Here is a 27,883-nt window from a genome sequence, read left to right on the forward strand (position 1 = left end):
AGGCAGATGCCTGGTGAACCATCTTCAAGAAAACAAAACAACAAATCAAGTCCAGTTAATTTGACTTATACCTACATATATTAATTCTACCTTTTGCGACTGGCCATGACAACAGTGGCAACAGGTCTCTTTCCTAGAAAGATTTTGCCAATGCAAACAAACTGAACCACAGAGGTGAGTGGTTGTGGCAAGCGGATAAACGAGTAAGAAGATAGTAACTCAAGCAAACTTTCCCATCACGTTAGTGTTTAATGAAATCATTTATTTCATTTCTGGAATTGTTTAAACAAAAAAAAAAAGCATAGTAAATGGTACATCTGCAGTAAGGCAACTCAGAACAACATTGCAATAGTCACTGTACAAACATATTCTCAGACAGGCACTTAGAGTACATATAAGGATTTATGAGTCTGTAAGTACATGATGCTGGCTCAGCTGGTCGAGCATGTTGGAATGGAGCAGAAGTGGGTAACAGTGTGAGATATGGGAGTTTAGTTCACACAAACTGAATTTCAGTAATGGGGCAGTTCAGATTGTGGCCCAATATAGGATGCTAACCACACATTAAAATAAATGTTAACCCTTAACATAAATGTAAAGTTTCCCAGAGTGTTCTTCTTAGAACTTTCATCATTACATTATTGCTTTTAAACAGCACCACCTACTGGACAGCTGGCCAACCAGTTACTGCTGGTTAAAAATAAATTTCCTGAGAGAAGAGTCCAGCAGGTGGCACTGTTGTATCAAATACATTATATTAGCGCATCCTGAAAGGTAGAAATATTTAAGGGGAGGCTTAAAGGAAATGTAACACTAAATTTTTAAGTAAAAAAAGCAATTCTACCCTGCACCAATAACTGCCCTATCCTGCAAGCCACTTAGTATTTTAAATGCTTTAATAGAAAATACCTGCTAAAACTTGGCTTCCTGTCAATTGAACTACGGTGATACGGGGAAGGAAGGTGCAGCATCCACTATGCGACGATCGATTGATTGAGCCTAGCCTGACTCCTTCCTATACAGAAAGGCTAGGCTCGATCAATCGATCCTCGCATAGTGGATGCTGCTCCTTCCTTCGCAGTATTGCCGTAATTCAATTGACAGGAAGCCAAGTTTTAGCAGGTATCTTCTATTAAAGCATTTAAAATATTAAGTGGCTTGCAGGATAGGGCAGTTATTGGGTGCAGGGTAGAATAGCTTTTTTACAAAATTTTAGTGTTACTTTTCCTTTAATCAGTGCTGGGCCAATCTGACTGGGAGCCCTAGGCAGTTCAATGTTTAACTCGCCATAAACACCCAAAAAATGGTGCACTTTTTTAGTCCAGTTAGTTTAGACAGTAGACCAGAAAATGGATTTTTGCAGTTGGTATCTATCTAAAATCAACTGAACTGAAAAAAGTGAAGATGAACAACCCCTTTAGGCTAGAGGCAGAGAGGGTGGATTCTCGGCTTATGCCAGTATAGGGGCTGATTCTCAGCAGGCCAAGAACCAGCCCCGTCTAGGATTAGCTTTAGGATAATGCCCACAGAGAGATTAATCGCCCCCAATAAATTCCTACTACAATGGGCGACTAATCTTCCCGAAATGCCTCTCCACAAGAAACAAAGTGAATTGCCAGTGGAAAAGCATATGCGCCACTTAATTCTTCCAAAATCACGTGAAGTTTCCTTCCTTCAACTTTGCGTGACTTTGGAAAAGGAAGCAATAGCTTAGTTAGGTGATGCATCATCAGAGTCTTTCCAGCAATTTCGTACCTCTTCTCAGCCTAATAAGGAATGAGACTTTTAAAGTGCCCAAGACAGCCCCATGTGCAATTGGCACAGCAAGGATGTCAAGCCCCTACGAATCCATGTTTTATATGTGATATACAGAGTATGTTCCCTTTTACTGAACCAATACATCAGTATTAGAATGAGTCTCAAAAAGCTTCTCAAAAGTTACTTGTTTAACATTTTAAGTTTCTTGTCAAAAGTCAGTGTTTACCCAGAAATAAAGTAAATGTCAAGACATTGAAAAGTATGATCTTCTTCTAAGATAACAAGACATCTTGAGCCCAAAAAGCTTACGGAGGCACCTGTACATTATAAATATGCCTGTTATAAAATGTTACTACTGGGTATAAACTTTTTAAATGTTACATTTTAAAAACAACGAATATACAATGAAATACAAAAATGAAAACCAAATTGTATTTGCAACTTGTGCCACAGTGCATACAGAATAAAGCTCTAGCATATTTACTACAGGTAGCATGCTATTTTAATGACAAAAGACAGAATGAGAGAATGTGTGAAAAATACAAGACATTAGGAGTGTTAATGGTTCATGGGACATAAGTGACATCACTAAGTTATGATTTCACTAAGTACCAATAATAAGGATGCATTTTACTGGAAATGTTTTGATCTTGATTAAGATAAGCTCCTAAATGCTCTCATATCCTGGGCTTTTCAGAACTATGATAATACAATAACATGAGGCTGTGGCTCACTCTACTGCTAAATATGTTCATGCAGCCAGCTCTATGTTAGGACTTTCCTGGGTACAAGTCATGCAATACTATGCGCGAATAGGAGCTAATATGACTTTAGTGATGTTTCATTTCTATAGGATCTTCAAAACAAATCATATTATAAAAAGATATCTTATATCGATATATACTTAGGGCAACAGCACAGGGGTTTGGTTTGCCTTAACAGTATCTTAAAAGTCCAAAAAATAATGGACAAAAATGCATGAAATTTCCCTGTACAATAAATGGCTCAAAGCAGATGGTTGATATGCAGCATATCTCCATGAAAAGAATCCCAGAGTAACGCCAGAACAAGCACTTTTGGGCAATATGCATAAAAGGCATTCTGGTCCTTCATACTTAAAGGAACAGTAACACCAAAAAATTAAAGTGTATAAAAATAATTAATATATAATGTACTATTGCCCTGCACTGGTAAAAGTTGTGCGTTTGCTTCATAAACACTACTACAGTTTATATAAATACCCTGCTGTGTAGCCATGGGGGCTGCCATTTAAATTGAAAAAAGGAGTAAAGGCACAGGTTACTAAGCAGATAACAGATACGTAGCAGATTCCCATTGTATTCTACACAGTTATCTGTTATCTTCTTATGTAACCTGTGCCTTTTCTACTTTTTTCAATTTAAATGGCTGCCCCCATGGCTACACAACAGCTATTTCTATTAACTACAGTAGTCTTTCTGAAGCAAACACACAACTTTTACCAGTGCAGGGCAACAGTACATTATATTTTTATTATTTTAAAGCATTTTTATTTTTTAGTGTTACTGTTCCTTTAAGCAACTAAAAATGTGAAGGAACCATTGCAAATTACTGGGATTCCAGAAGGAATTTTCAATGCCATTTAAATGAAGACACAAATGTCACATGTATATGTCTGAACCTGAATGGTACACTAATTATGTAATAAGAAAAACGTTCTTGCACTTTTTGGTAGTAGAATATTTTGTACAAGTGTATTTCTTTGCACTCCATCTTCCTTTTCAGTTGTTATTCTGACTCTGTTCAAAAAACATGAAATCCTAAAAGAAAACCAGAGTAGTTATTAGCTTGATGCATATCATATTGTATAACCGCTACATTGTATAATTTTTCCTTTAATATGAATGAGCAGACATCTATATTAATAGTCCTCAGATTGATGTTATTTTTCTCTAAATGCTCAGTAAAATATATTGACATAAGTAAATCCAGATGTAGGCAAAGCCCTTCAGATGCTGCTAAACTACATCATTACATTACAGTCACATTACTCTGCACAGGGAGACATATTTCTTTACATATGTGTATCTTTTTTTATGCGAGTAAGTAGTCTTAATTGTTTCACTGTTGCACCCAAGTAACCCTTTCAATACAATTTTCATGAAAAAGTGGGGGAAAGGTGGACGTACTGTGTACTGGGATGTGGGGGATGCAGTTTAACAACACCTAGAGAGTCACAGTTTAAAGAAAAGTCATCAAGAATAGATTTAAGATTATGGAATACCTGCAAGTTGCTATAATTACTGGTGAACAGACCAGAACAGTGTATATTACACTGGACTGGACCAATGTTACACCCAAGGGGGAAGGGCTCTTCCCCAAAACATTGTTACTTCTCAATACACACAGGCCTTTGCACCTCCCTTTGGAATGTTGTCCTTTTTTGCCTTTATTTAATGTGTAACTGTACAATGCTGCTTGTAAGTATAGTACTGTTGTGACCACATGCATGATAGGCAACATTTCCAGTTCTTGTTAAAGGGTCTCTAATGCTTGTGTGTGAGGTGTAGGACAGCCAGTCTGTAGCACAGGAATGCATGAGTAACACTTTAAGCTAAATATGGGTATAGATATAATATTTATATTCAGTGGAACTTACAATAAGGAAACAGGCACCAAGCAAGACAGCTTTGATCTTTACATCAAGGTCCATCGGGAACTGGATTCCAAAGTTGTCAGCATCGGTGAAAGCTTCTTTTACAAAACCAGTCCATTGTTTGGTGATTCTTCCAACCACTGCACTCTCATCCATTGACTTGATCTAGGAGAAAAACAAATACACTAATTAAATGGAAAAACAAAACAAAAGCTGGATACAACTAAGAGAGGTGCAGGTCACATATGACAAACAGATCCTAACTGAAGCCCACTTTGCATATAGGTGTCCTAATTTTAGGGCTACTTCTCTATGCATACAATATAAATTATGATGACTGAAGATCAGTAAAATAAGAGAACAAACAGAAAGCGGGCATATTTTATAAGCTGGCTGCCTTCCCTCTTTTTTTTTGTTAACTGGAGTCCATTACGCAGGGTGATTCTCAGTGCACTAGTAATCTATATATCTGACATTTCATAATTAAAACAATGGGCATACAGTATGTTCAGCATTAGCTCAATTGCACTTACAGTATGTTAAACAAGGGTTATACTGTCTTTATAAAATATTTTAATAAATGTTTATATACATGGGTAATCAGCTTTGAAAAAGGAACTGAAATGTTCTGAAAGCGATTATCAACTTAGCCAATGATGATAATAACCTTTACACCACTTATGTTACATTTCATTTCAAATGTTTTAGCTTGTTACTTTTGATTGGCAAACACGGTACAAAACCTTTACCTTGAAAAACATTTATAAATATAAACATGTTTAGTGAAATGTAATTTTGCTGTATAGCTAAACCACAAATTAGTAAAGCACAAGTCAACCCAAAATATAATTTTTTTTGCCGAATAAAAGAAAACAAAATGAATTACAAAAAAAGCAGTGTTTGCCTGTCATTTTCTATTCTCTGTCCTGGTGGCTCTGACTTTTGAAACAATGTAACACAAGCAACAGATTGACAGACCTCCCTGGCTGGAGGAGACTAAACTTTGCAACGTTGTCTAAAAGGTAACAACTAGGAGTTCAGCAAACGCAAATCAAAGCTGCGTTCAATAGCAAATACAGTTACAAATAACTTTTAATGCACTAAAAAATTGTAATATATTCATACTGGAGAGTTGCTCAGTACAGTATTATGTTTTCTTTTATTAAACAAAAATTATTTTTGGGGTTGACGTCCTTTAATCCTGTGTTAATGCATTTAATGCTCCTACAATGCACATCCCTTCTTCAAAAGGTGCAAATATATGTTTCTTACCTCAAATTTAACATCAGCGCAACATCTACAAGGAATGCAAGGGCCCTTGATTTTCAGAATGCCTTGTTCCCGCTCATCCTGAATGGTAAATTTAGGCAGACAAGGATGCCAGTTCTGGATAACATACCCAACGGTTGTACCAGGAGGTGCCTGCACTTCAAGCTGCACAGAAATTTACAAATTAGTTTTTACATTATGAGTAAGAATAGCTCAGGTTAAAGTTATTATAAAATCAAACCCCAGATTTTAAATTATAAATCAATGATTATTTCAGAATCTGCAGGCTTGTATTTTGTAAATCCCCCATAATAGTTGCAGACATGGTATCTAAGTGAAAAGCTGCATGACATTTCAACACAAAATTAAGAAATGAGAATATTTCACCATTTGCTTACTTTCGGGTTTAGGGAAATTTGGATCAGAAAGACAAAACAAAATACAAACATTTAAAATAGAGAACAACTGCAAGGTTGATAAGGCTTTCCCCCTCTATAAGATCCTAAGGCAAATGTATTTTTATAGCAAAGTCACAATAAGGCATTTGTCTCCACATTCTAATTTCACAGTACAGGTATGGGACCCATTATCCAGAATGCTTGGAACCTGGGGTTTTCCGGATAAGGGGTCTTTCTGTAATTCGGATCTCCTACCTTAAGTCTACTAAAAAAAATATTTAACCAGTAATTAAACCCAATAGGCTTGTTTTTCCTCCAATAAGGATTAATTATATCTTAGTTGGGACCAAGTAGAAGGTACTGTTTTATTATTACAGAGAAAAAGGAACCATTTTTAAAAATGTGAATTATTTAGTTAAAATGGAGTCTATGGGAGATGGCCTTTCCATAATTCAGAACTTTCTGGATAATAGGTTTCCGGATAAGGGGTCCGATACCTGTAGTAGTCTATTATTACCCTATTCCAGCTACAGTCTGATTTCATAAAATGGGCTATTTCTTTATTTTACTACAAGGGAAGGATGACCATAGTGCATTGATACAGGTGCCCGTGGTGGATAGGAGCAATGACTATTACTGGTGTAACTGTGCACTGGGCCCTCATTGCTCTTGTTCCTTCCATGTATGCCCATGAGAGTATCTACAAGGCATGCAGTGTAGGGGGGTTAAGAACAGATCTGAGAATGAACTAGACCAAAGAACATACATGTTTATAGAATTATACAGTCAGAAGTGATACCTTTCATACTAGTCAACAAAATACTTCCATTACATACTTTTTGTAGGCAACAGGGGAAACAACATGCTGAACATCTGCACGGCCTGTGCAATTTCATAACCTCCTGACCAGCATTATCAACAATTGTCATGGAAAAGGGTCGGCTTGGCCCACAGCAGTTCCGTGTGCAGCAATCATTTTCTTCTGCAGCAAAGTAGACTCTTTGGCCCAGGCTGTTTTTTATCTCATATTTGTTGTTTGTTTCAAATCCAGTCAGAACTAGAAAGAAAGTTTAAAGAAAACAGTGAGTGATGTAGATTCACAAGCACAGACTACACTGCAAATCCTTGAAGACAAGATGCTTAGCTTGGCTGGCAGAACAATAATAGAGCAGTATTTTTAAGCAGTGAAGCCTAGAAAGATAAATCAATACAAAATGCAGCTGATTTGCCTCTCCTACTGATTGCACATTGCTGTGAAAAGAGGCAGTCATGGCCGGGAAAATTAGGAATGTGGTAGTAAGGAATATTGCAGCTACTCCAACACAATGGGGGGAATTCACAGCAATATTAACATTTATTATAGTGTGTAAGCCAACATTACCAGTGATGCTTCACATAGCAACGAATAAGGAATTAGATTTTAATGGTCACCTGACCAAAGCCTAAGCAAAGATCTTATTGGCTGCTATCAGCAACATTACCGGTTATGCTGGTTTGCACACTATCAGGCCCAGATTTGTGGCGAGGCCACAAAGGCCCAGGTGGCACAATTTTAGGGGTGGCATGCCGCCCCGCCACAACAAAAGTTTGACATTAAGTGGCCATACGGAGCAATGGAGACTTCTCCCCACTGCTCCGTATGGGAGTTTAAATAGCCACGCATGCATGCTTTCATTGGCGGGGGGGGGGGGGGGGGGTGTTTGTTCGCGCATGTGCGCCCATGGGGGGGGGCACAAATGGGGGGCGGCCTTGGGGCACCTGGATTTGAAATCCGCCGCTGCACACTTTAATAAATAAGCCCCTAAGCTACATTTTATGTTATGGAGCAAGGAGCACAAACACCCCAGAAATGGATTTCCCTTGCCAACAGAACTGCAACACATGGCAGCACTCCTGAATGCTATGCTATGCTATCACTGGAATGTAAATCCAAAAAACCTATTTGCCTAATAAAAGATAATATAATTCTAAACAACTTTCCATTATATATTGAAAAGACTGCTTTTAATATACCTATGACGAATAATGCAAGGCATTTTGAGAAACTCAGTGCTGGTTGGCACAAAGCTAACTTCTGTTACATGATTTCAAAACTAAGAACCAAAAGTGCAAAAAGGCACAAATAACGCTCAGCATTCACTGACCACCAAAAGGAAACCAGTGGTTGCTGGAGCTATAGTTCAAATTCATGCAAACAGCAGGCAGGAGCAGACATGTTGCTCACCAACCCCTTGGATTTTGCTCCCAGTGACTTCAAAGCAGGTGCTTATTTTTGAATTTCTGGCTGGGAGAAAGTTTTTGGTTGTATAAAAACCTAGTGTAATGCCAAACAGAGCCTCCCATGGCTGCCAGTCCACATGGGGCTACCAAATAGCCAATCATAACTCTTAATTGACAACTCCCTGAACTACTGTGATGCTTGTGTTGCTCCCCAAAACTTTTTCCATTTGAATATGGCTCACACGTATAAAAGGTTAGGGACCCCTGTACTAGAGGGTACTGGATGTCACCTTGACCTATGGCCTTGTGCCTTTGTACCATCCTAAGGCTCCTTGATATCTTGGCATCCCCCATATAATGCATGTTCATATGTATTTCACTCTAGGCTAAAAATGATCATATCTTTAAAAATGGCCCCTTTATTGGAGCTCCGTATAGATCTGCTATTGTCCCTGTCCCAGTATGACATTTATTCTGTATACTCGTCATAACCATGAAATGCCTCCCACACAACACAATCTGTAAAGGAAACGGACAAACCTTCTAGCAGCTCAACTTGTTGGTGAACCAGTATCTGGTCAATCTGTCAAATTAAAAGAAAAGATTGAAAAGATAAGGTGAACAGCATTAAACAGTACAATTGGTTCCAGCAATAACTTGTCAGATCTTTTTGCCATAACCCAGCTCCACACAAACTCATTTTAAAGAGGTTCCATCCTTTAAGTACAGAAGCAATCATTTACCAATTCATTTACTAAACTTATGCATCAACCCATAGTTATCAGTCAGCATTGATGTGGCTGGTTTTAGCTAGTCAGGCAGGGTAAGAAATGCCTGATTCTAAAATACTTATTTACAAATCCAATCGCAGCTGTGGTCACACAAAGATGGGTGCATTTGTTGCACAAATGTTCAGGGAACTAAAATCCCAAATTTGAAAGTGTTCGGATTAAATTCTTCCCCAATCACTGTTCCATAAGATCTAAACATTGCAAAGATCCTTTTTTTAAAATAAATAAATAAATAAATAAATAGAGCTCAAACCTCTGTAGTTTGGGAGCTGACCCGGGAAGGCCCATTTATAAACACTCGTTTTTGTAGTTTTAGAGGTTTTTGAAACCACAACTAACCTCATTTTCTCTAAAACTACAAATGCCAAGTGATTTAAACAGCCTTTTTAAAAAGGACAAAAAAAAAAAAAAAGATGCAGAAAATGCACATTTTTCATTTTGTTGTACAAAAGAAAGCCTCAAAAAACCCCCCACAAAAACAGCAAAGAAATATCTTGCCACTGACTTCTACATTGACAGTTTTTAGATGGTGTTTTTTTGCACCTATTTTTACTGGGTTTTTTTTTTTCATTTTAATTCTCCGACTGAAAAGAATAAGTTTCATTTCCTTAAAACAAGAAAGCACTTGCTTTGCCAGTCATAGTCCCGGAAACAGGTGCTTACAACACCCTATAACGGTTATAGAATTGTAAAATACCTGTTATTAAAATGCTGGTCAGGCAAGTCATGAATAGTTGGTTTTTGCACACTATTGTGCTTCTTTTAAAACATTCTCATGTGACAAACTGGTCTTTCTACAGAGTGCTTTGACAACTAAGAAAAAAGCTCCAGCCCATAAGGTGTCTAATGTGGCCTAGACATGAACCCTATAAGCCTTACAGTATAGGAAGTAAAAAGAACCCCTAAGGCCTTGTGCCTTTTATATAGAATATCAGTTGTTTACATATTAAATCCAATGCAAATGCTTTTAGAGCCATGGATGACTCCTGTTTCTAGCACTGCACTGAAATTTTACTGCCAAAACTTTCTGTGAGCATGTGTTGCAATGTACCCAGTAGCGCAGATACAACAGTCAGCTTTAAGGGGTTGTTTTACCTTAAAACTAAACTTTTAGTATGATGTAGAGAACGACATTCTGAGACTATTTACAATTGGGATTTTTTTTATTATTATTTGTGGATTCTGAACGATTTAGATTTTTGTTTAGCAGCTCTCCAGCTGGGAAATTCAAAAGGTTATTGGTTGCTAGGGTTCAAACTGCCCTAGCAACCAAGCAGTGCTAGGAGATTTAAATATACAGAAGAAGGCCTGAATAGGGAGATAAAGAATAAAAATTAACAATAACTAAGTTGTAGCTTGACAGATGAATAGTTTTTTATATTTATAATAATTACTTGGGTATGTGTCCCCTGTTTAAAAAGATGGAAAGAATCATAAAAAGAAGGCATATAATAAATTATAAATAAAATAAATGTAGGCCAATTACAACTTGCCAAAATTGACCATTCTATAACATACTAAAAGTTAACTTGAAGGTGAACTACCTCTTTAAGGCTGATGGCAGACCAAATGCTTATCACATTGTAAGTGTAAGTGTGCACTTACTATTATAAAGTCTAAAGGCCCCCATACACGGGCCGATAGAAGCTGCCGATATCGGTCCCTTGGACCGATTCGGCAGCTAATCGGCCCGTGTATGGGCAGAGCGGCCTGGCCGATCGATATCTGGACTGAAATTGGCTAGATATCGATCGGCCAGGTTAGAATATCCAGTCGGATCGGGGACCGCATCGGCTCGTTGATGCGGTCCCCGAACCGACTGCCCATGGCCGCAAATGTAATTCGATCGTTTGGCCCCAGGGCCAAACGATCGGATTATTTTTTGTTAATGCAACTTGCTACCCGATATCGCCCACCCGTAGGTGGGGATATCGGGCAAAGATCCGCTCGCTTGGCGATGTATCTTATAGTGTATGGGCACCTTTAAGCTTTGCCTTTCTTTCCTCATTATCTTTCTGCCTGGTATCACTAATATGATACAAAACAGCTGTTGCCCAAATTTCTATCCAATTAAGTGAACAGTGATTGCATGAAATACAATCCTACATACCTACAACAAAATCTCCTTTGTCCCATAAGAGCCATTTTAAAAAGAGGAAGGCATTATATTCCATGTTTAACAAGAGAGAGGTCTGAGAAACATACAATGTTAAAAGCAAAATTAATTGTCTACTGTTTTCCATTGTAATCCTGTCATTCGCCTCCTGCAGAGAAGAGTTTCTGCATTCCTCCAGTCTCATGCTCACACCCTTCTTTCCATTGCTCTATAGAAATCCTTATTGCCCTCGGTCACCTGACTGGGCTCAGATCTACCGTATGCCTTTTGTAATTTGTTTACCCTGTAACATTTTTAAAAAGGCTAGTGGAGAAATATGCCCTGTGCAGTCATCTGCAGCAGCCAGTCAGTGGCTAGCCCTTCTTACTTTTCATTCGGTAAAATGATCAAAGCAGACTGGATGTTATAGCTTATGGTACTATGGCAATACTGACCAGTGTTAGAAAACGAGTCCGAAAATTTGTTTTGGCTTTGTAAAGCCAAACACAATAGTGGTCAGCAAACTTGTAGATAACCTAAATCACATTCCCTTAAGTCTTAAATCAACTAATTAAAACACTTGTTTGTGAGAGATTACAACCTAGAAGAGATGAAACCAAGAGGTATAAGGGCCGTGACAGATGGGGAGATTAGTCACCCACCGGCTAGAATGTAAATTGCCAGTGGGATGGCATACACGGCGGGGCACTTTGCCGAAATCGCCGAAGTTCCCTTGGGAGGACTGCGTATGCCATCCCACCGGCGATTTACATTCTAGCCGGTGGGATGGCATATCGGGGAGATTAGTTGCCCCCGACAAGGGAGATTTGTCGTGCGACGACTAATCTCCTCATCTGCCACGGCCCTAAAGTACACAGAATAAACACCTGTGGGGTGTTACATTAAGAAGTTAAATTGACCCTGGTATCAAAGAATAATTATACCTAAAATTCAGGTTATGTTTAAAGCATGAACATTATTTTTATTTAAATGCCAATTCTTTATAATTGAATAAAGTTAAAGCTGTGTATTTCATTCTGCTCCCTTTCAGTCATGTGATTCTGGCTGTCTGTATAGCACACAATTAGGCTAAATGGGATTTCCTTCTCTAAATTAATATTACTGTACCATCTTTTAATCGTCTTTTTTTCTTGTCCTATTACTATCACACCTGTTATCTTTTTTGGTCCTTCAATGTTCCGTCACTCATTAACTTTTAACAGGTAGTGTCCTTTTTCCTTAGAGTTCCCAGCAACATTCTGGGATTAGGTATTCTGGCAGCCTATGATTCTTTCTGTCCGTTAGTTATCTTGGCTCTGGTATTGGTCAGTCAAGATTTTAGAGGGGGTATCGGGATACTTTTGACCATATAGTGTGTCCACCTACTTTGTCCATATAGAAAACATGGACATAATTAAATATTCTGGTACTCGCATAAAGAGCTCATTTTCTCAGTGAAACCTTACTGCCTTATACCTTTTTATTTTCAAGAAATATTTTTTCTTCATTCACCCCATGCTTCCATGAAGGACTGTATTTTTAGAGGAAAGGGAAAGAGCACAGGAGAATTCTTGTTTCTGTACCTGAGAGGAGGTGTGAAGATGGATGACATCATGGGAGTGGTTGTATTAGGGGTTAAGGAGAATTTATTAAGCATAGTTTTTAGTATATTTATAGAAGGTTTTAACACCATTAATGTGCATACACACTACTTTATATAATATTATATATAAAATGCTTTACAATGTTACTCAAACTAGGCCACATTTGTGTGGGTTTAAATTAGTACCCAATATGTTTATTTAACATTTCAGGAGGGATAGTGGGATTTTGGTCATCTGTTACCTGCGTCAGATATTCCAGCCCTGGCGGGCAGTTAGGGATGGGAGCAGGTGCTGGCATCCAGGCAGCTGCAGGAGCACCAGGCTGATTTGGCACAGCATGTGGTCCCCCATAAGCACCAAAATTAGCTTGGCCAGGCTGCCCTATTAAATAAAAAACAAACAAGTACAATGGTGAGAAAAGTAGCCAACTGCTGCCTGATATTCACTGCTGTAATAAGTGATCTCTCTATTCCCAGTTTATTCTTAGTCAGTTAGAAGTGCCATAAATTATAACATACACCAAGAATGTAACAAATGTCTTAAGGACATGTCAACCCCAAAAATCATTTTTGGTCTAACAAAAGAAAAAATTCCAAGCTACTTTGCAATGTGAATTTCTGTGTTTTAAAAGTTATTTGTAAATGTAATTACAACTGAAAGCAGCATGTTGCAAAAGCCAGTCTCCTCCAGCAAGACAGATCTGTAAAATCAAATGCCAGAGCCACCAGGGCATTGTGTTTTTGTGCAACTTAACTTTTGTGTACTTGATAGTTGGGACTTGGCAGTGCTCTCTCACCCCTCTCTTTGCCGGCGCGTACCTTAATAAACTGATGCGCTCTCCTCTTATCACGCTGGCACTGTGACACATGCGCAGTAGAGGGTAGCGTGCGGATACACAGCGGAGACAGAGAAAGCAGGCACATTGCGAAGCGCGAAGAGAAAGTCTGAGCAGGAGAAACCTGGGAGTTCTGACGTTTGCTGCTGGCACAGGTAGAGATGATATGTACCTATTGGGGGTAAATTGGGCAATATGAAGGATTGGCTGCTGCTGGGGGGCTTTGGAGCAATATGATTTGTTTTGGCTGCTGCTGGCACAGGTACAGTTTGGGGGCTTGGTAGCAATACGATGGTTGCTGCTGGCACAGGTACAGACTGGGGGCAATATCATGGCTGCTGCTGGCACAGGTACAGATTGGGGGCAATATCATGGCTGCTGCTGGCACAGGTACAGATTGGGGACTTGGTGGCAATAGGAGGGATTGGCTGGTGCTGGCACAGGTACAGATTGGGGGCAATACGATGGTTGGTGCTGGCACAGGTACAGACTGGGGGCAATATCATGGCTGCTGCTGGCACAGGTACAGATTGGGGGCAATATGATGGCTGCTGCTGGCACAAATACAGATTGGGGGCAATATGATGGCTGCTGCTGGCACAAATACAGATTGGGGGCAATATGATGGCTGCTGCTGGCACAAATACAGATTGGGGGCAATATCATGGCTGCTGCTGGCACAAATACAGATTGGGGGCAATATGATGGCTGCTGCTGGCACAAATACAGATTGGGGGCAATATGATGGCTGCTGCTGGCACAAATACAGATTGGGGGCAATATCATGGCTGCTGCTGGCACAAATACAGATTGGGGGCAATATGATGGCTGCTGCTGGCACAAATACAGATTGGGGGCAATATGATGGCTGCTGCTGGCACAGGTACAGACTGGGGGCAATATCATGGCTGCTGCTGGCACAGGTACAGACTGGGGACTTGGTGGCAATAAGAGGGATTGACTGGTGCTGGCACAAGTACAGATTGAGGACTTGGTGGCAATATGATGGCTGCTGCTGGCACAGGTACAGACTGGGGGCAATATCATGGCTGCTGCTGGCACAGGTATAGATTGGGGGCAATATGAGGGACTGGCTGCTGCTGGCACAGGTACAGATTGGGGGCAATTTCATGGCTGCTGCTGGCACAGGTATAGATTGGGGGCAATATCATGGCTGCTGCTGGCACAGGTATAGATTGGGGGCAATATGAGGGACTGGCTGCTGCTGGCACAGGTACAGATTGGGGGCAATTTCATGGCTGCTGCTGGCACAGGTATAGATTGGGGGCAATATCATGGCTGCTGCTGGCACAGGTATAGATTGGGGGCAATATGAGGGACTGGCTGCTGCTGGCACAGGTACAGATTGGGGGCAATTTCATGGCTGCTGCTGGCACAGGTATAGATTGGGGGCAATATGAGGGACTGGCTGCTGCTGGCACAGGTACAGATTGGGGGCAATATCATGGCTGCTGCTGGCACAGGTATAGATTGGGGGCAATACGAGGGACTGGCTGCTGCTGGCACAGGTACATGGGAGGAATCAGGAAGGGGGGGGGGGCGCCGATTGATGCCCTTGCCTAGGGTTCCAAACTAATATAATGTAATTTGCAAAGTTGCTTAGAATTATGTTTTCTTTTATTAGGAAAAAATTATATTTTGGGTTGACTTGTCCTTTAAAAAATCTATTCGCCATTCAATTTTTTTTTCTAAAGCTTTGACATATACATGGTTTATTAATGTGCTTCCTCAATCAGATATTTTTCGTGACACACAACAAACTGGGAACCAGCTTGCTAGACCAGAGAAACCAGTCTGTGTCCCACAGCATGAGCAAATTTCCGCTGGAAATATTCCCCTCCTTTCAGCTGGTGGAGGAAGAAAAATCATGTATAACATTACTCAATCAGATGTTTGCTTTCAAACAGGTGCCAGTCCATGCTACATGCTGATTAGATAGTATGGGTTACTACATCTGGTACAAATTTGCTACCATTATTATGTTTTACCTTATAAATATATATAAAAACATATTTAGGGAAAAAAACTATTTTTGTAACATAATTATTAAAGGGGACATAAAAAAAAAATATGGAAATGTACTTATCTAAGCAATTTTGCAATGAGCATTTACTATTTTAAGTAGTTTCTCAGATATAAATAAATAGTTTCAGACTGTTACGGCAGGCTTTCACCGAGCCCAAGTGTCTATGCACTTCATGTTTTCAGTTAACCCTTAGGTTGCTGACTCCCAGATGAGAAATATTAGCAGTCTACAAACAAATATATTTTGGGTTTAGATGCCACAAGCCTATAAATGCTCAAGCAACTTTGTATTAACTTTTCAGTGAACCACAATTTAGAGAATGCAACATAACTGTACCTACATATTCCCAGTAATATGTTCCCTCCTTTTCTACAAGCAGATGCAAATGTAGAGTGCATGCACTGGTAATATGCAAGGTATTTGCACATTTGTTTAACCAAGGCTGGGGACATGCAAATGGTTCAATGTACCTGGCATATGTTCCATATTGGGTCACAGATTGGCTCTGTAACCAAGCAACTGTTGTTACAATAAGTTTAGTGTTTAAACTAACAAATCACATATTGCACTTTACAGAGAATGCTCCTTAATTCACATTAATTACTGCTGGAGAGGAGTTTTGCAATGTAGCATTCCAACCCTAGGCATTCATACACACAATCTAAGGTCAGTCCCTTGAGTACCTTTTAGACCTGGTCTGCATTTGGGAATCCAATCAGCATACTGCTCTGGCTGTGCTTTAGGGTGAAGACATGGGAAAATTAGTCGCTGCAACTTTTAAAAAGTTGAGGCAACTATTCGGTACACCACAAACTATGCGCAATTAGTTGCTGTGGCTCATACATTAATCTATGGCAGTTAAATATCTGTGATTAGTTGCTGCTACTGAGGTTTTAAAGTTGTGGCAACTAATCGCCACAAGTATTTGCCCTTAAAACCAGCACGTAAGGCTTGATCTCGGGTAATGTAATGGAAATGGAAATTTTAGGAGCAACCCTGAGCTTCTTTCCCAGAATTCCTTCTGCTTTGCACTGCATGTTTCTCCTCGACTAAAATGTTTTTCTTGCTGTTCCACTTCCCTGGCACTACATATGGTAATTGGGAAGCCCTGCATTACAATAAGGTTAAAATCTTAGGGTAAATCTTATCATCATACTGTACTTGTACTGGCTGTGCTTCAAAACCCAGTAGGTGAGGCTTAGTCTCAACGGTATTCTATGCAAATGCAAATTTTAGGAGTAATCCTGAGCTTTCTTCCTAAAATTTCTTCTTGTTTGCACCCCTTCTCAACCAAAATGTTTTTTTAGGAGATGTGCAAATTTTGTGTGAAATTAGAGCTTACCCTTTTATTCCTATGGGATTTTTAGAAGTGTATTTATCAATAGGTCAGAGTTCAAGGTCACCATTTGACAAATACACTTCTAAAAAACCCACAGGAATGAACAAAAAGTGGGTGAATTTTTCTGTGATGAGCTCGCTCACACTTTGATAAATCTGCCTTATAGTATATGACTAGACTACACTCCTGGAAATCCTTATGTTTGCTCACCATGGAACACAATGGATTTAATATTTTTACACTGATCAACTGAAATAGATTAAGTTCAAAGCAAAAACAGATCCCTGCAAAGTGATTTCAATTAGTTAAAATAAAAAACAATAATCTGTTGCATAATTATACATCCCCTTTAAGTCAGTATTTAGTAGCTGTAAGCCTTAAGTCTGTGTGGACATATCATGTTTCATGTGGCTTGGGAGGGAACAGCCTTCTTCAAGTCCAGCTACAAATTCTTAATTGGATATATGAGAGTATTTAGATAATTATGTGAATATATGTGCACTGAGTTTTGTTGGGACGGGTTGAACTTTATAAACTTTGGTCTTTTTTCAACCCATCTTAACTACAGAACTATCTTAACTAGAATTTATATTGCAGTGTCACCCACTGTTACCTGCAGCACTATTACCCTTCTATTTGTGTCTGTAAGTTACCCTCTTATTTAGACTGTAAGCTCTATGGGGCAGGGACCTCTATCCTCTTGTCTCTTTAAATCTTAACTTGTTGCAACCATACCCTGTATTCATTTATATATATTATCATACATTGTATTTATCTATTATTGTAATAACCTTTTGCTTGTTGTATTAATTTATTGTTCTACTGTACAGCACTGTGTACTTAAGCAGCACTTTATAAATAAAAATATACACACATACATACTACTAGGGGGTGTATACAGTTATTTTGTGTTTTTTTTATTGTATATATTTTAAATCACTTTATAGAGATATGTTATTACTTTGATATGAAAACAGGTATGTCCCATACCTGTACATGGTTTTCTTACCTTGATAAGGCCCAGGGGGATAGCCTGGTGGAACTTGAGCACCAGCGGTCTGGTACCCCGCCGGTGCGTACCCAGCAGGTTGATACCCATAGGGGTTTTGTGGTGGGGGATATCCTGGATAATCTGCACCTGGATACCCTTGGTTACCATACCCTGAATTGGGATTTGGTTCATTACCACCTAATAAAAAAAAAAAAACACAAAAGAATTTAAAGACACTGCTAGCTACATTACATTTTAAGGTGTACATAGATATAATTTGAGCAACTTTTCCATTGGTGTTGATTGATGTTTAAGAACATCCATCCTGCAGTTAAAATGTTAAAGGGGAACAGTGGCCATCAAACTAAAATGTATTAAAGAGCTCCACACAACACAGAAACCCCTAATTTACCTATCACTGCAATCTGTCCCTTCATTTGTACATGCTAAAAGTCAGCTGCAAAAAAAAAAGTTCTTCTGTTCCTGCACTGTACTGTTTTTTTTCCTTTCCTCTACTGAGACTGCATTGTGCAGAGTAACAAATGATCTTCAGGTTGGGAAAGCCCACTTCTCTACACAAATCCTCCTTGACCTATTGGCTGCATTTGATACTGTCGACCACTTCCTCCTGATGCAAATTCTGCATTTGATTGGTATCCGTACTCAGGCTGCATCCTGGATATTTTCTTCACTATATCAATTAAACCTCATCTCCAGTTCCACTTAATGTAGGGGTACTGCAAGGCTCTGGGCCATTGTTGTTCTCCCTCTACACTCTGTCTTTGGAAGATCTCATCCACTCATCTGGCTTTGGCTCTGTATGCTGATGATATCCAAATGAAATTTGTGACCCCTTCATTAACAGTAACTGAAACTGAGACTCAAATCTCAACAGCCTCCTTGCAATCTCTAGCTGGATGAACCAATGCAACCTCAAACTGAACCTAACAAAATCTGAAATGATCATCCTTTCCACCTAAGCCTGGCCCTACTCCCCCCTTTACTATCTCCATCGATGGCACACTCATTAACCCTGTCAACTTGTTTTTATGGCTTCCCATAAAAACAAGAATAACTTACAAACTCCTTCTCTTAACCTTCAAATAGCTCCATTCCTCTGTGCCTCACTATATCTCTTCTCTTGTGTCTGCATACATTCCTGGCTTTGTGTCTGTAAGTTACCATCCCATTTAGATTGTAAGCTCTAGGGGGCAATTAGAGACAGTATGTACCACAGGCAGAGTATTTACCACCAGAGCGTTTAATAATTCCACGAACATTCATTTTTTTAAGGATCTCTTTAAGAAAGCACAAACATTTTTGCGAAACATGTTGGGAATAGAAAAAATAATTGTGTGCATACTTTTTATTCCACGCTGAATTTCCTTTAAATGGCCCCTCTGTTGTTTTCATTAATACAAATACTATACAGGTATGGGACCTGTTATCCTGAATGCTTGGGACCTGGGGTTTTCTGGATAAGGGGTCTTTCCGTAATTTAAATCTCCACACTTCCACTCTACTACTAAATCATATAAATGTTAAATAAATCCAATAGGATTGATTTGCCTTCAATAAGGATTAATTATTTCTTAGTTGGGATCAAGTACAAGGTACTGTTTTATTATTACAGAGAAAAAGGAAATCATTTTTAAAAATGTGAATTATTTGCTTATAATAGAGTCTATGGGAGATGGCCTTTACGTAATTCGGAAATTTCTGGATAAGGGATCCTATACCTGTACTATATATTTTCTTTCTTTTGCTTATATATCATTGGGTCTTAATGGAGTCAGCTGTCAGGCCATGGACTACCTACTGAATCATGTATGGCAAGCAGGAGATGCAGGCTTGGATGTATGTACCTAGGTTTTGAAAGGGCACAGCTTTTCTGCACCATATAAATATATTATACATTCCCCACATATTCTGTTGGAGTGGCAGCTCCCGCATAAAAAAAACGTAATGGAAAGTGTATTCAGTGTTGTGGTTGGTGAAATTGATACCATTGATTTTATTAGTGATACATACTGTGGCATAAATCTGAAAATATTTAATGCATTACCTTTCATCTCCATGTCACTGGCCCAACTGACTCTGTAATACAAAGGAAAAAGAAAGAAAACATCAGTGTTTCAATCACAAACCTAATAAGACTTTTAAAGTCTTTGTTATTGATTCAGACAACACCTTAGCCTCTCTAGGGAGATACTGTAGATAATGTTGCTATATGTATCCTGTAGATGTTTCCAAAACAAACCCATGAGTCTTCACATTCATTAGCATCTGACAGCATCATGGTGTCCAAGATACCATTTGTTAAATATATACTGAAATAAAACTTGCATTCATGTGTGTATAGAAGCAATCCTGCTCAAGTATTCATGCCTGTTCAAGTATTCAATTTATGCTCATAAAAATAGATGGGCACATGATAGTTACTATATGCAGAGCCATATAGTATTCTTCTCTTGCATGGATTACCAACAAAAGGCTTTTTATCAGACAGTGGAACATCCTTGCCAGCAGTTCGCCAAAATCAAACTTTAAATAAAGTATAACGTTACCAAGCACAAATTTCCAAAAGAGTAGCCAGGACAGCCCAAGTATTTGCCAAATAGTTAAACTGTTATATTTAGGGCCATGCTTGAAAAAATGTGGGGATTTCAGCTGATCCGAAAGGATGGGTGCTCTCCCATTGAGATAAACATTTTCTACCCACAAGGATTTGAGCCTGCAACAGAATTAGCTTTTACAATGACTAAGCCAGTTTAGGGAAATAAATAAAAAATGTAAATTATTAAAAATGGTGGCTCCCACAATTAACTTCTCATGAAGCAACTTTGAAAAAACTAGAGAATGTATATGTTTTCCCACCGACATTAGACATAGCTTCAAGAAGGGGTTGGATGGCTTTTTGTGAGAAAGAAAGAAAATAGCTTTTAGTACATGATGATCCAGGGACTGGTCCGATTGTCATCTTGGAGTCAGGAAGGAATTTCCCCCCCTCTGAGGAAAATTGGAGAGGCTTCAGTTTGGGATTTTTGCCTTCATCTGGATCAACTAGCAGTTAAGCACATTTTTATATAGGCATAAAAGGTGGAACTCTATGGACAAGTGAGTTTTTTCAGTCTAAGTTACTATGTGACCTCAAACAAAATCAAGATTTTTTTTTTTAAACTAGGAAAAAAGTTCTTCCCAAGACTAGCACAAAAGGAAACAGAGTTTTCACGCAACAAGGATCCTTTACTCACTGGGACACATTTGGCAGCATGCCAGTGCCATAGAATGTGTGTGGGAGGAAAGGCTGGAGGGATTATTTTTAAAACAAAATAAATGGGCAGAATCATATATGTTTAACAAAAAAAATATGTCTTAACTTTCATCTGTAAGAACATTTGAGGCAATTTGGTAAAAGATGTGTAGATCTAATGTGGATCTGACTAATATTCTCTCTTACAAGGCTACATTTAGCATAAACGGTCCAAAAATGCAGCTTGCTTTCAAATGAACTCTACTTAGATAAAAAGGCAGTTCTTTTCTTATGGTGTTGTTTTGGCATTGATAGTGGGGCATGTGGCTGGGGTTTCACAAAAACTCAGAGCTTGAAATATTATTTTGCTATTCTCAAAAATTTGTGCAATTTGCAACTCATACTAAAAATTCATGATAGTGTCACATGAACTGACAAGGCTAAAAGTACAAAATTCGCATACACATTATAGGAATGAGGCTTTTGTGAATATGACGTTTTTGTGACAATTTTACATATACAGGGGTAGATTTACCAAAATGTGAGTTTAGTGCTTAATACATAAAAACTCACCCATGTTCTATTCATTTCTATGGAGTTTTTAGACGCATGTTTAGCAAATGAAGAACTCTTTTACCCATTGCTAAATACACTTCTAAGAATCCCATAGGAATGAACAGAACATGGGTAAGGTTTTATGTATTAAGCCAAAGATCCCCAACCTTTTAGGGCTCTGGCACACGGGGAGATTAGTCGCCCGCGACAAAACTCCCTGTTCGCGGGCGACTAATCTCCCTGAGTTGCCATCACACCGGCGAAAGTGTAAGTTGCCGGTGGGATGGCACACGCGGCGGTGCAATCTCGGCAAATCGCCGAAGTTGCCTCGCGAGGCTTTTTCTGCGATTTGCCAAAATCACGCCGCCGAGTGTGTTGTCATCCCACCGGCGACTTACACTTTCGCCGGTGGGATGGCAGGTGATGGCAACTCAGGGAGATTAGTCGCAGGCAACTAATCTCCCCGTGTGCCAGAGCCCTTATACCTGTGAGCCACATTTAAATGGAAAAAGCTTTGGAGAGCAACACAAGAATGAAAAAGGTTCCTGGGGGTGCCAATAAGAGCTATAATTGGTTATCTGATAGCCCCTATGTTGGCTGGAAGCCTACAGAAGGATCTGTTTGGCAATTACACTGGGTTTTTATGCAACCAAAACTTGCCCCCTAACCAGAAAGTCAAAAATAAGCAACTACTTTGAGGCCACTGGGAGAAACATCCAAAGGGTTGGCGAGCAACATGTTGCTTCCCAGCCACTGGTTGGGGATCACTGTATTAAGCTCACATTTTGACAAATCTGCCCTATAATCTTATTTTTATTCCACTCTTTCCATGTGTATAAATCCCACTGTTTTTACCAGTAGTGTCCTAAGCATGCATGCATAATTATATTGGGTACAAACAATCCCCCATGCTTCACAGCTGGACAGAGAAGAACTACAAAGGGGATTCTATTAAAACACATTAATGTAGGAACCATAGAAAACAAATAATTAGTACAGGTATAGGACCCGTTATCCACAATGCTCGGGACCTGGGGTTTTCCGGATAAGGGGTCTTTCTGTAATTCAGATCTCCTACCTTAAGTCTACAAAAAAAATAGGATTGTTTTGCCTCCAATAAAGGGTTAATTATATCTTAGTTGGGATCAAGTACAAGGTACTGTTTTATTACTACAGAGAAAAAGGAAATCATTTTTAAAAATATGAATTATTTGATTACAATGGAGTTTATGGGAGATGGCCTTTCCGTATTACGGAACTTTCTGGATAATGGGTTTCCGGATAAGGGGTCCGATAACAAAAACCATGAACCCAAACCACAGTGGAACACAAATTTTACAGCGTCAAAATGCATAAATTCTGGTAAAAAAGGTAAAATCCAGGAAAAAAAAAATGAAGTTTGCCTGCACCAGGAAAACATAAAAATGTAAATGAAGGGTTCTACTGTAAATAAATATGAAAATACAGGTAAGGGATCTGTTATCCGGAATGCTCGGGACCTGGGGTCTTCCAGATAAGGGATCTTTCCATAGTTTGGATCTCCATGCTTAAGTTTATTAAAAAATCATTTCAACATTAAATAAACCCAATAGGCTTGTTTTGGCATCCAATAAGGATTAATTATATCTTAGTTGGGCCCAAGTACAAGGTACTGTTTTAATATTACCGAGAAAAGGGAAATAATTTCTAAAAATTAGAATCATTTGTTTAAAATAAAGTCTATGTGAGATGGCCTTTCCGTAATTTGGAACTTTCTGGATAATGGGTTTCCGGAGAATGGATCCTATACCTGTACCTCTCATGTATAAAGTGTCTGCAAGCTAAACTCTTTTGTAATAATAATAAAAAATAATATGTTAAAGGAGAAGTAAAGGCTAAATCACTAGGCAAATGTTAGGCACCACCATGCTCTTCCTTCTTTTGACGAGATCCCGGGGCCTGCTCATGCACAGTTGAGCGTAAAGCTGGTCTTTTTGTTAAAGTTTGGCTTTTTACTCCACTGTGCATGCGCGAAAACCGGAGAAGAAAGAGGAGTGTTTTGTTGCATACAACCCAGCCAGTGCAGTTTTCTACGGCAACGGTCAGGGTTTCACTGGGGGAGGGGGGGTGCCTAACATATGTGGTCAGGAGTCCAGCGCTGAAACTAAATACACCCCATACGGTGGTACTTTGCCTCCAGTCACCCTTTTCATAGACTGGCACCACCCAGCTTGCATTTCTTAGGAAAATTGTCTGTGACTAAGGTTGTAGGAAGGAGCAAAGGACTTTTATAAGTTACCAAACATGGCAATTTAAAGCAAATTACCATAACATTTGCTGTGTGTATATATATATATATATATATATATATATATATATATATATATATATATATATATATATATATATATATATATACACACACACACATCAGCCAGATTTAGCATATTAATAACTTACTTTACATGTTAAACAGCTGGCCTCTTTCTATGAATTCCAGCCTACAGTGTTTGCACTTGGGAGCTGATTGCATGCCCTAAGGCAGCCTTCTAACGTTCCTTGGAATGGATAATGCAATTACCTCTGGGAATGAGTAAGAGCAGCTTTTGTTTGTAAGCTTAATAGAGGTCATGCATGTAAACATGTCTCCTCACCAAAGGATGTGATGGAAGGTAAAATGGAGGCAGCAGATATTCTGGAGACAAGCTAGGGCGTGGCCCACGCAGGCTATCAGTTCCAAATCAAGGTTTTTGTTTGTGCAGAATGTGCCAGGTTTTTATAGAAACTACAGAATCTCCATTTTTGATGAATATTGTCATATTTATGAAGAGCAAGTGACACATGAAATCCAAAGAGATTGGGCATTATCAATTATGTATATAGCATCAGTAAGTTACACAGCTCTTTAAATTCTGGTAACAAACAAGGGTTACAGAATAAAAATGGAATGCCCTGTGCATACAATCTAAAGGAATAGCACCTAATTAGGTTGAATAATTTGGCAAGCTTCTGGGAATGTAACCCTCTTCCTCAAGCACATTACAAGCACTGTCTCAAAAACACATGGTTACAGAAATGATAATGGTGTACATTTTAACTTATTTTGCCAGAACCCTGGTGGTTCAGTTACTTTGCCAATAAATGTATGGCATAAGCTCCATTCTAAGCAGCTTTGCAAAATACACTGATTAAACATTATCAATGATTTTAAAGTTATTTGCACATTTATAAAAAAAAAATACCAGTGATATGAATAGTCAGGAGATGCAGTGGATGGAATAGCATGGTAAGGACAAATACTGTATATTTCTTACTATTCCCTCCACCACATGTTTTGAATACTTATACCATTGAAATGCATTGGTATTCATTCTTAAAAGACCTTATTAATGAGGCTGTAATCCACCTCTAGTATGTAACTGCAATGATTAAAAAAAATACACACTACATCTGTAGTGGAGATGAAGGCAAAAATAAGAAAATGTGCAAATTTGGAGTTAGGTGATTGAGCTAGCTGTATAACTTATGTACCAATAATATTGCACAAAACAAAATGTATGTTGGCACACCAGTCCTGATCAATAACCGTGTACTATGGATATTGGAAAGTTCAGTATTTGGAAAGGTACATGGTACATTAGCACATGAGCAAGTGAAATGTCACAGCTCCTATTCACTTTCTGCTGTTCGGATGGTTTGTTTGCATAAATAATCAGAACAATAGAAAGGCAGCCATATTGTGTGTGGCCCTTTTCAGAGAGTGGTGTGATTTGTCAGTGTGTGTGCCCAATCATCCCATGTATGGCTGCCTTTGGCACGGAAATATCACCAGAGTTGCCACTGCATCCCTCTGCTACTGTTGTTTAAATTTGAACAGTGCCCTTAGAGGTATATAAATAAAACAGAATATGACAGACGTGATAGGAATGAGAGATAAATGACAGCGCAGTCTAGGGTTGCAATTCTGAAACTGTAAGCCTCCAGCACTCACTGATCTACAACCCCCATCATATACCAACTACGTTCAGCTGCTCAGGAATGCTGGAAGTCGTAGTACAGGTATGGGATCAGTTATCCGGAAACCCATTATCCAGAAAGCTCCAAATTACAGAATGCCTTTCTCCCAATAGATTCCATTTTAATCAAATAATTCCGAATTTTAAAAATGATTTCCTTTTTCCCTGTAATAATGAAACAGTACCTTGTACTTGATCCCAACTAAGATATAATTAATCCTTATTGGATGTAAAACAAGCCTATTGGGTTTAATGTTTTATTGATTTTTTAGTAGACTTAAGGTATGGAGATGCAAATTACGGAAAGATCCCTTATCCAGAATACCCTTGGTCCCGAGCATTCTGGATAATGGGTCCTATACCTGTACAGCAATTTTGGTTACAAAATGAACATGGTTTCCCCAGGGATGGCAAAAGAGATCAAAGTGTTATTGGGGCAAGTTGGCATTGCCACCTAGTCAGTATCCTACCAGTACAAGCTGATGCCTGTGTTATTAGGGAGGATGCCATGTAACAGACACTGGAAAAGAACTGCATGGCTAGTGTGTTCCCTAGTGCCAGTAAAATGATGTGCAACAGCTGGGGAGAAATCCAACTTGCTGAAACTGGAACAGAACCGACCCATATATTTCACGTTTAAATGTAAAATTGAATTCATACGACTTAGCACTACTGTATGTGAATATAAAGTGGTCTTAGTGGCAGGACAGCAGATCAAATGTACAGATCAAGAGCGATTTTACCACACACATGAAGATCTACTCTAAGCGCCTACCCGAATGGAAAGGGGCGATAAGGGCAGGTCACTTTAGGGTAACCCTATGACCTTCACGACATCGCAAGCGGAGACACAAGAAGATCAGGTCTACAGACAGAAATGGTTGCTACCGCCAGCCATCCTTATGAGACGCTACCATGGCCGTGCCGCCATACAGGTACAGCGCTCGGTGTATGAACAGACGGACTGGGGAGAGCAGTGATTGCGCACACACTCTATGCACGGCTGATCTTAGCCTTCCCACACATTCACCACATGCTGCCTGCCTGCCTGCCTGCTGAACAAATCGCACCGAAACTATCGCTACACGCAAGTGGCTTCAAGGTGAAGATGCCCAAATCGATAGCCACCTCCGGGGAAGGGGTGCTGGAGATGAGGTATTAGGCACACTTTCCCCCATACACACATATACACTGCTCCCGGGGAAACGTACTTACCTCCCGTAACCACACGCAATTCAGTACCACTGGCTGCCTCACAGTGTATCTCTATACAGGTTTACTGAACAGGGAGAGGGGCGGGGCTGCCCCCATATACGTCACACAGGCGGGGGCCAACAATAACATAGCAGGGGGGGCGGGAGCACTAACATGTCATATGGTTATCGGTTGAAAGGAATTTTCTGGGGGAAGGGGTTGGGAGGAAGTGTTCTTTGAGGTGATGGATTAAAGCAAAATGGAAATCCCCAGTAAGTGTTGCTCTTCCACTTGGGGCGGTTATTATGAAAGCCAGCTCTGTGACTTCCCTGACCTGTATCCGTTTTGTAACATACACATACAGATGGGCAAGCCCCCCCAGGCGAGACCACGCAAGCCCAGCGCAGGGGGACAAGGGCTATAGGGTTACACCTCCAGGAAGGCGAGGGGGGACGAGAATGTTAATCTAATATTACTTCTGGGATAGGCTTTGGAGGGGGCGGGGTTGTTGCAGAAAAGGGCGATAAATGATGTTCCTCTTCCATTTTAGGAGTCTGTTTATTTCGATTCTTATCTACCATTTCATTCAAACGAGACGATACCTGTGTCTGAGTGGAACAGGAATGGTCCCGGACTCGCTTCGATACATTAGCTAGTCCGTGTGATGTAATTAGCGCTGCATGAGGCGCGCAGGCAGCCGTGATGTGACTCGGCGCAAGTAGTACCGGGAGAGGGAACCGCCGGGTAAAGAGAAGGGACTGAGAGGCAAGAGCTGAGGCGCATGTGGAACTGCTGCTGCCCCGCCAATGTAATGGACCCTGGAGTGGTGGCACAAACCCATAGAAACCAGCAAATGTTCTTTTTAGCGAAAGCTATTTATGGATTTGTGTTAATGTGCTCTTTC

General features: G+C 39.6%; 1 protein-coding gene across 2 annotated transcripts; it reads right to left on the reverse strand.

The window, feature by feature from the left end:
- Positions 1–1,243: 1,243 nt before the first annotated feature.
- Positions 1,244–27,643, reverse strand: plscr1 (phospholipid scramblase 1). Of its 2 annotated transcripts, none has more exons than XM_031901571.1 (10): positions 27,582–27,643; positions 20,048–20,079; positions 18,001–18,180; positions 13,012–13,151; positions 8,821–8,863; positions 6,897–7,117; positions 5,666–5,827; positions 4,397–4,558; positions 3,315–3,557; positions 1,244–2,877 (listed from the first exon to the last, which is right to left on the reverse strand). In XM_031901571.1, exons 1-9 carry the CDS (start codon positions 27,626–27,628, stop codon positions 3,519–3,521), a joined length of 1,026 nt encoding a protein of 341 aa, XP_031757431.1. In that variant the 5' UTR covers positions 27,629–27,643; the 3' UTR covers positions 1,244–2,877; positions 3,315–3,518.
- Between the last annotated feature and the right edge of the window lie 240 nt (positions 27,644–27,883).

The sequence above is a fragment of the Xenopus tropicalis genome, chromosome 5, assembly GCF_000004195.4.
Source record: "Xenopus tropicalis strain Nigerian chromosome 5, UCB_Xtro_10.0, whole genome shotgun sequence".
In the NCBI taxonomy this organism is placed as follows: Eukaryota; Metazoa; Chordata; class Amphibia; order Anura; family Pipidae; genus Xenopus; species Xenopus tropicalis.

What these genes read in the sequence shown, in the direction of transcription:
- plscr1 (XM_031901571.1), bottom strand. Translation starts at nt 27,628, where the DNA reads ATGTATCGAAGCGAGTCCGGGACCATTCCTGTTCCACTCAGACACAG. An exon ending in GGCTGGAATATCTGACGCAG is followed by an intron (nt 8,864 to 13,011) that starts GTAACAGATGAC and finishes TTAATTTGACAG; the next exon opens with ATTGACCAGATACTGGTTCA. An exon ending in GCGCTGATGTTAAATTTGAG is followed by an intron (nt 4,559 to 5,665) that starts GTAAGAAACATA and finishes TTTTTCTCCTAG; the next exon opens with ATCAAGTCAATGGATGAGAG.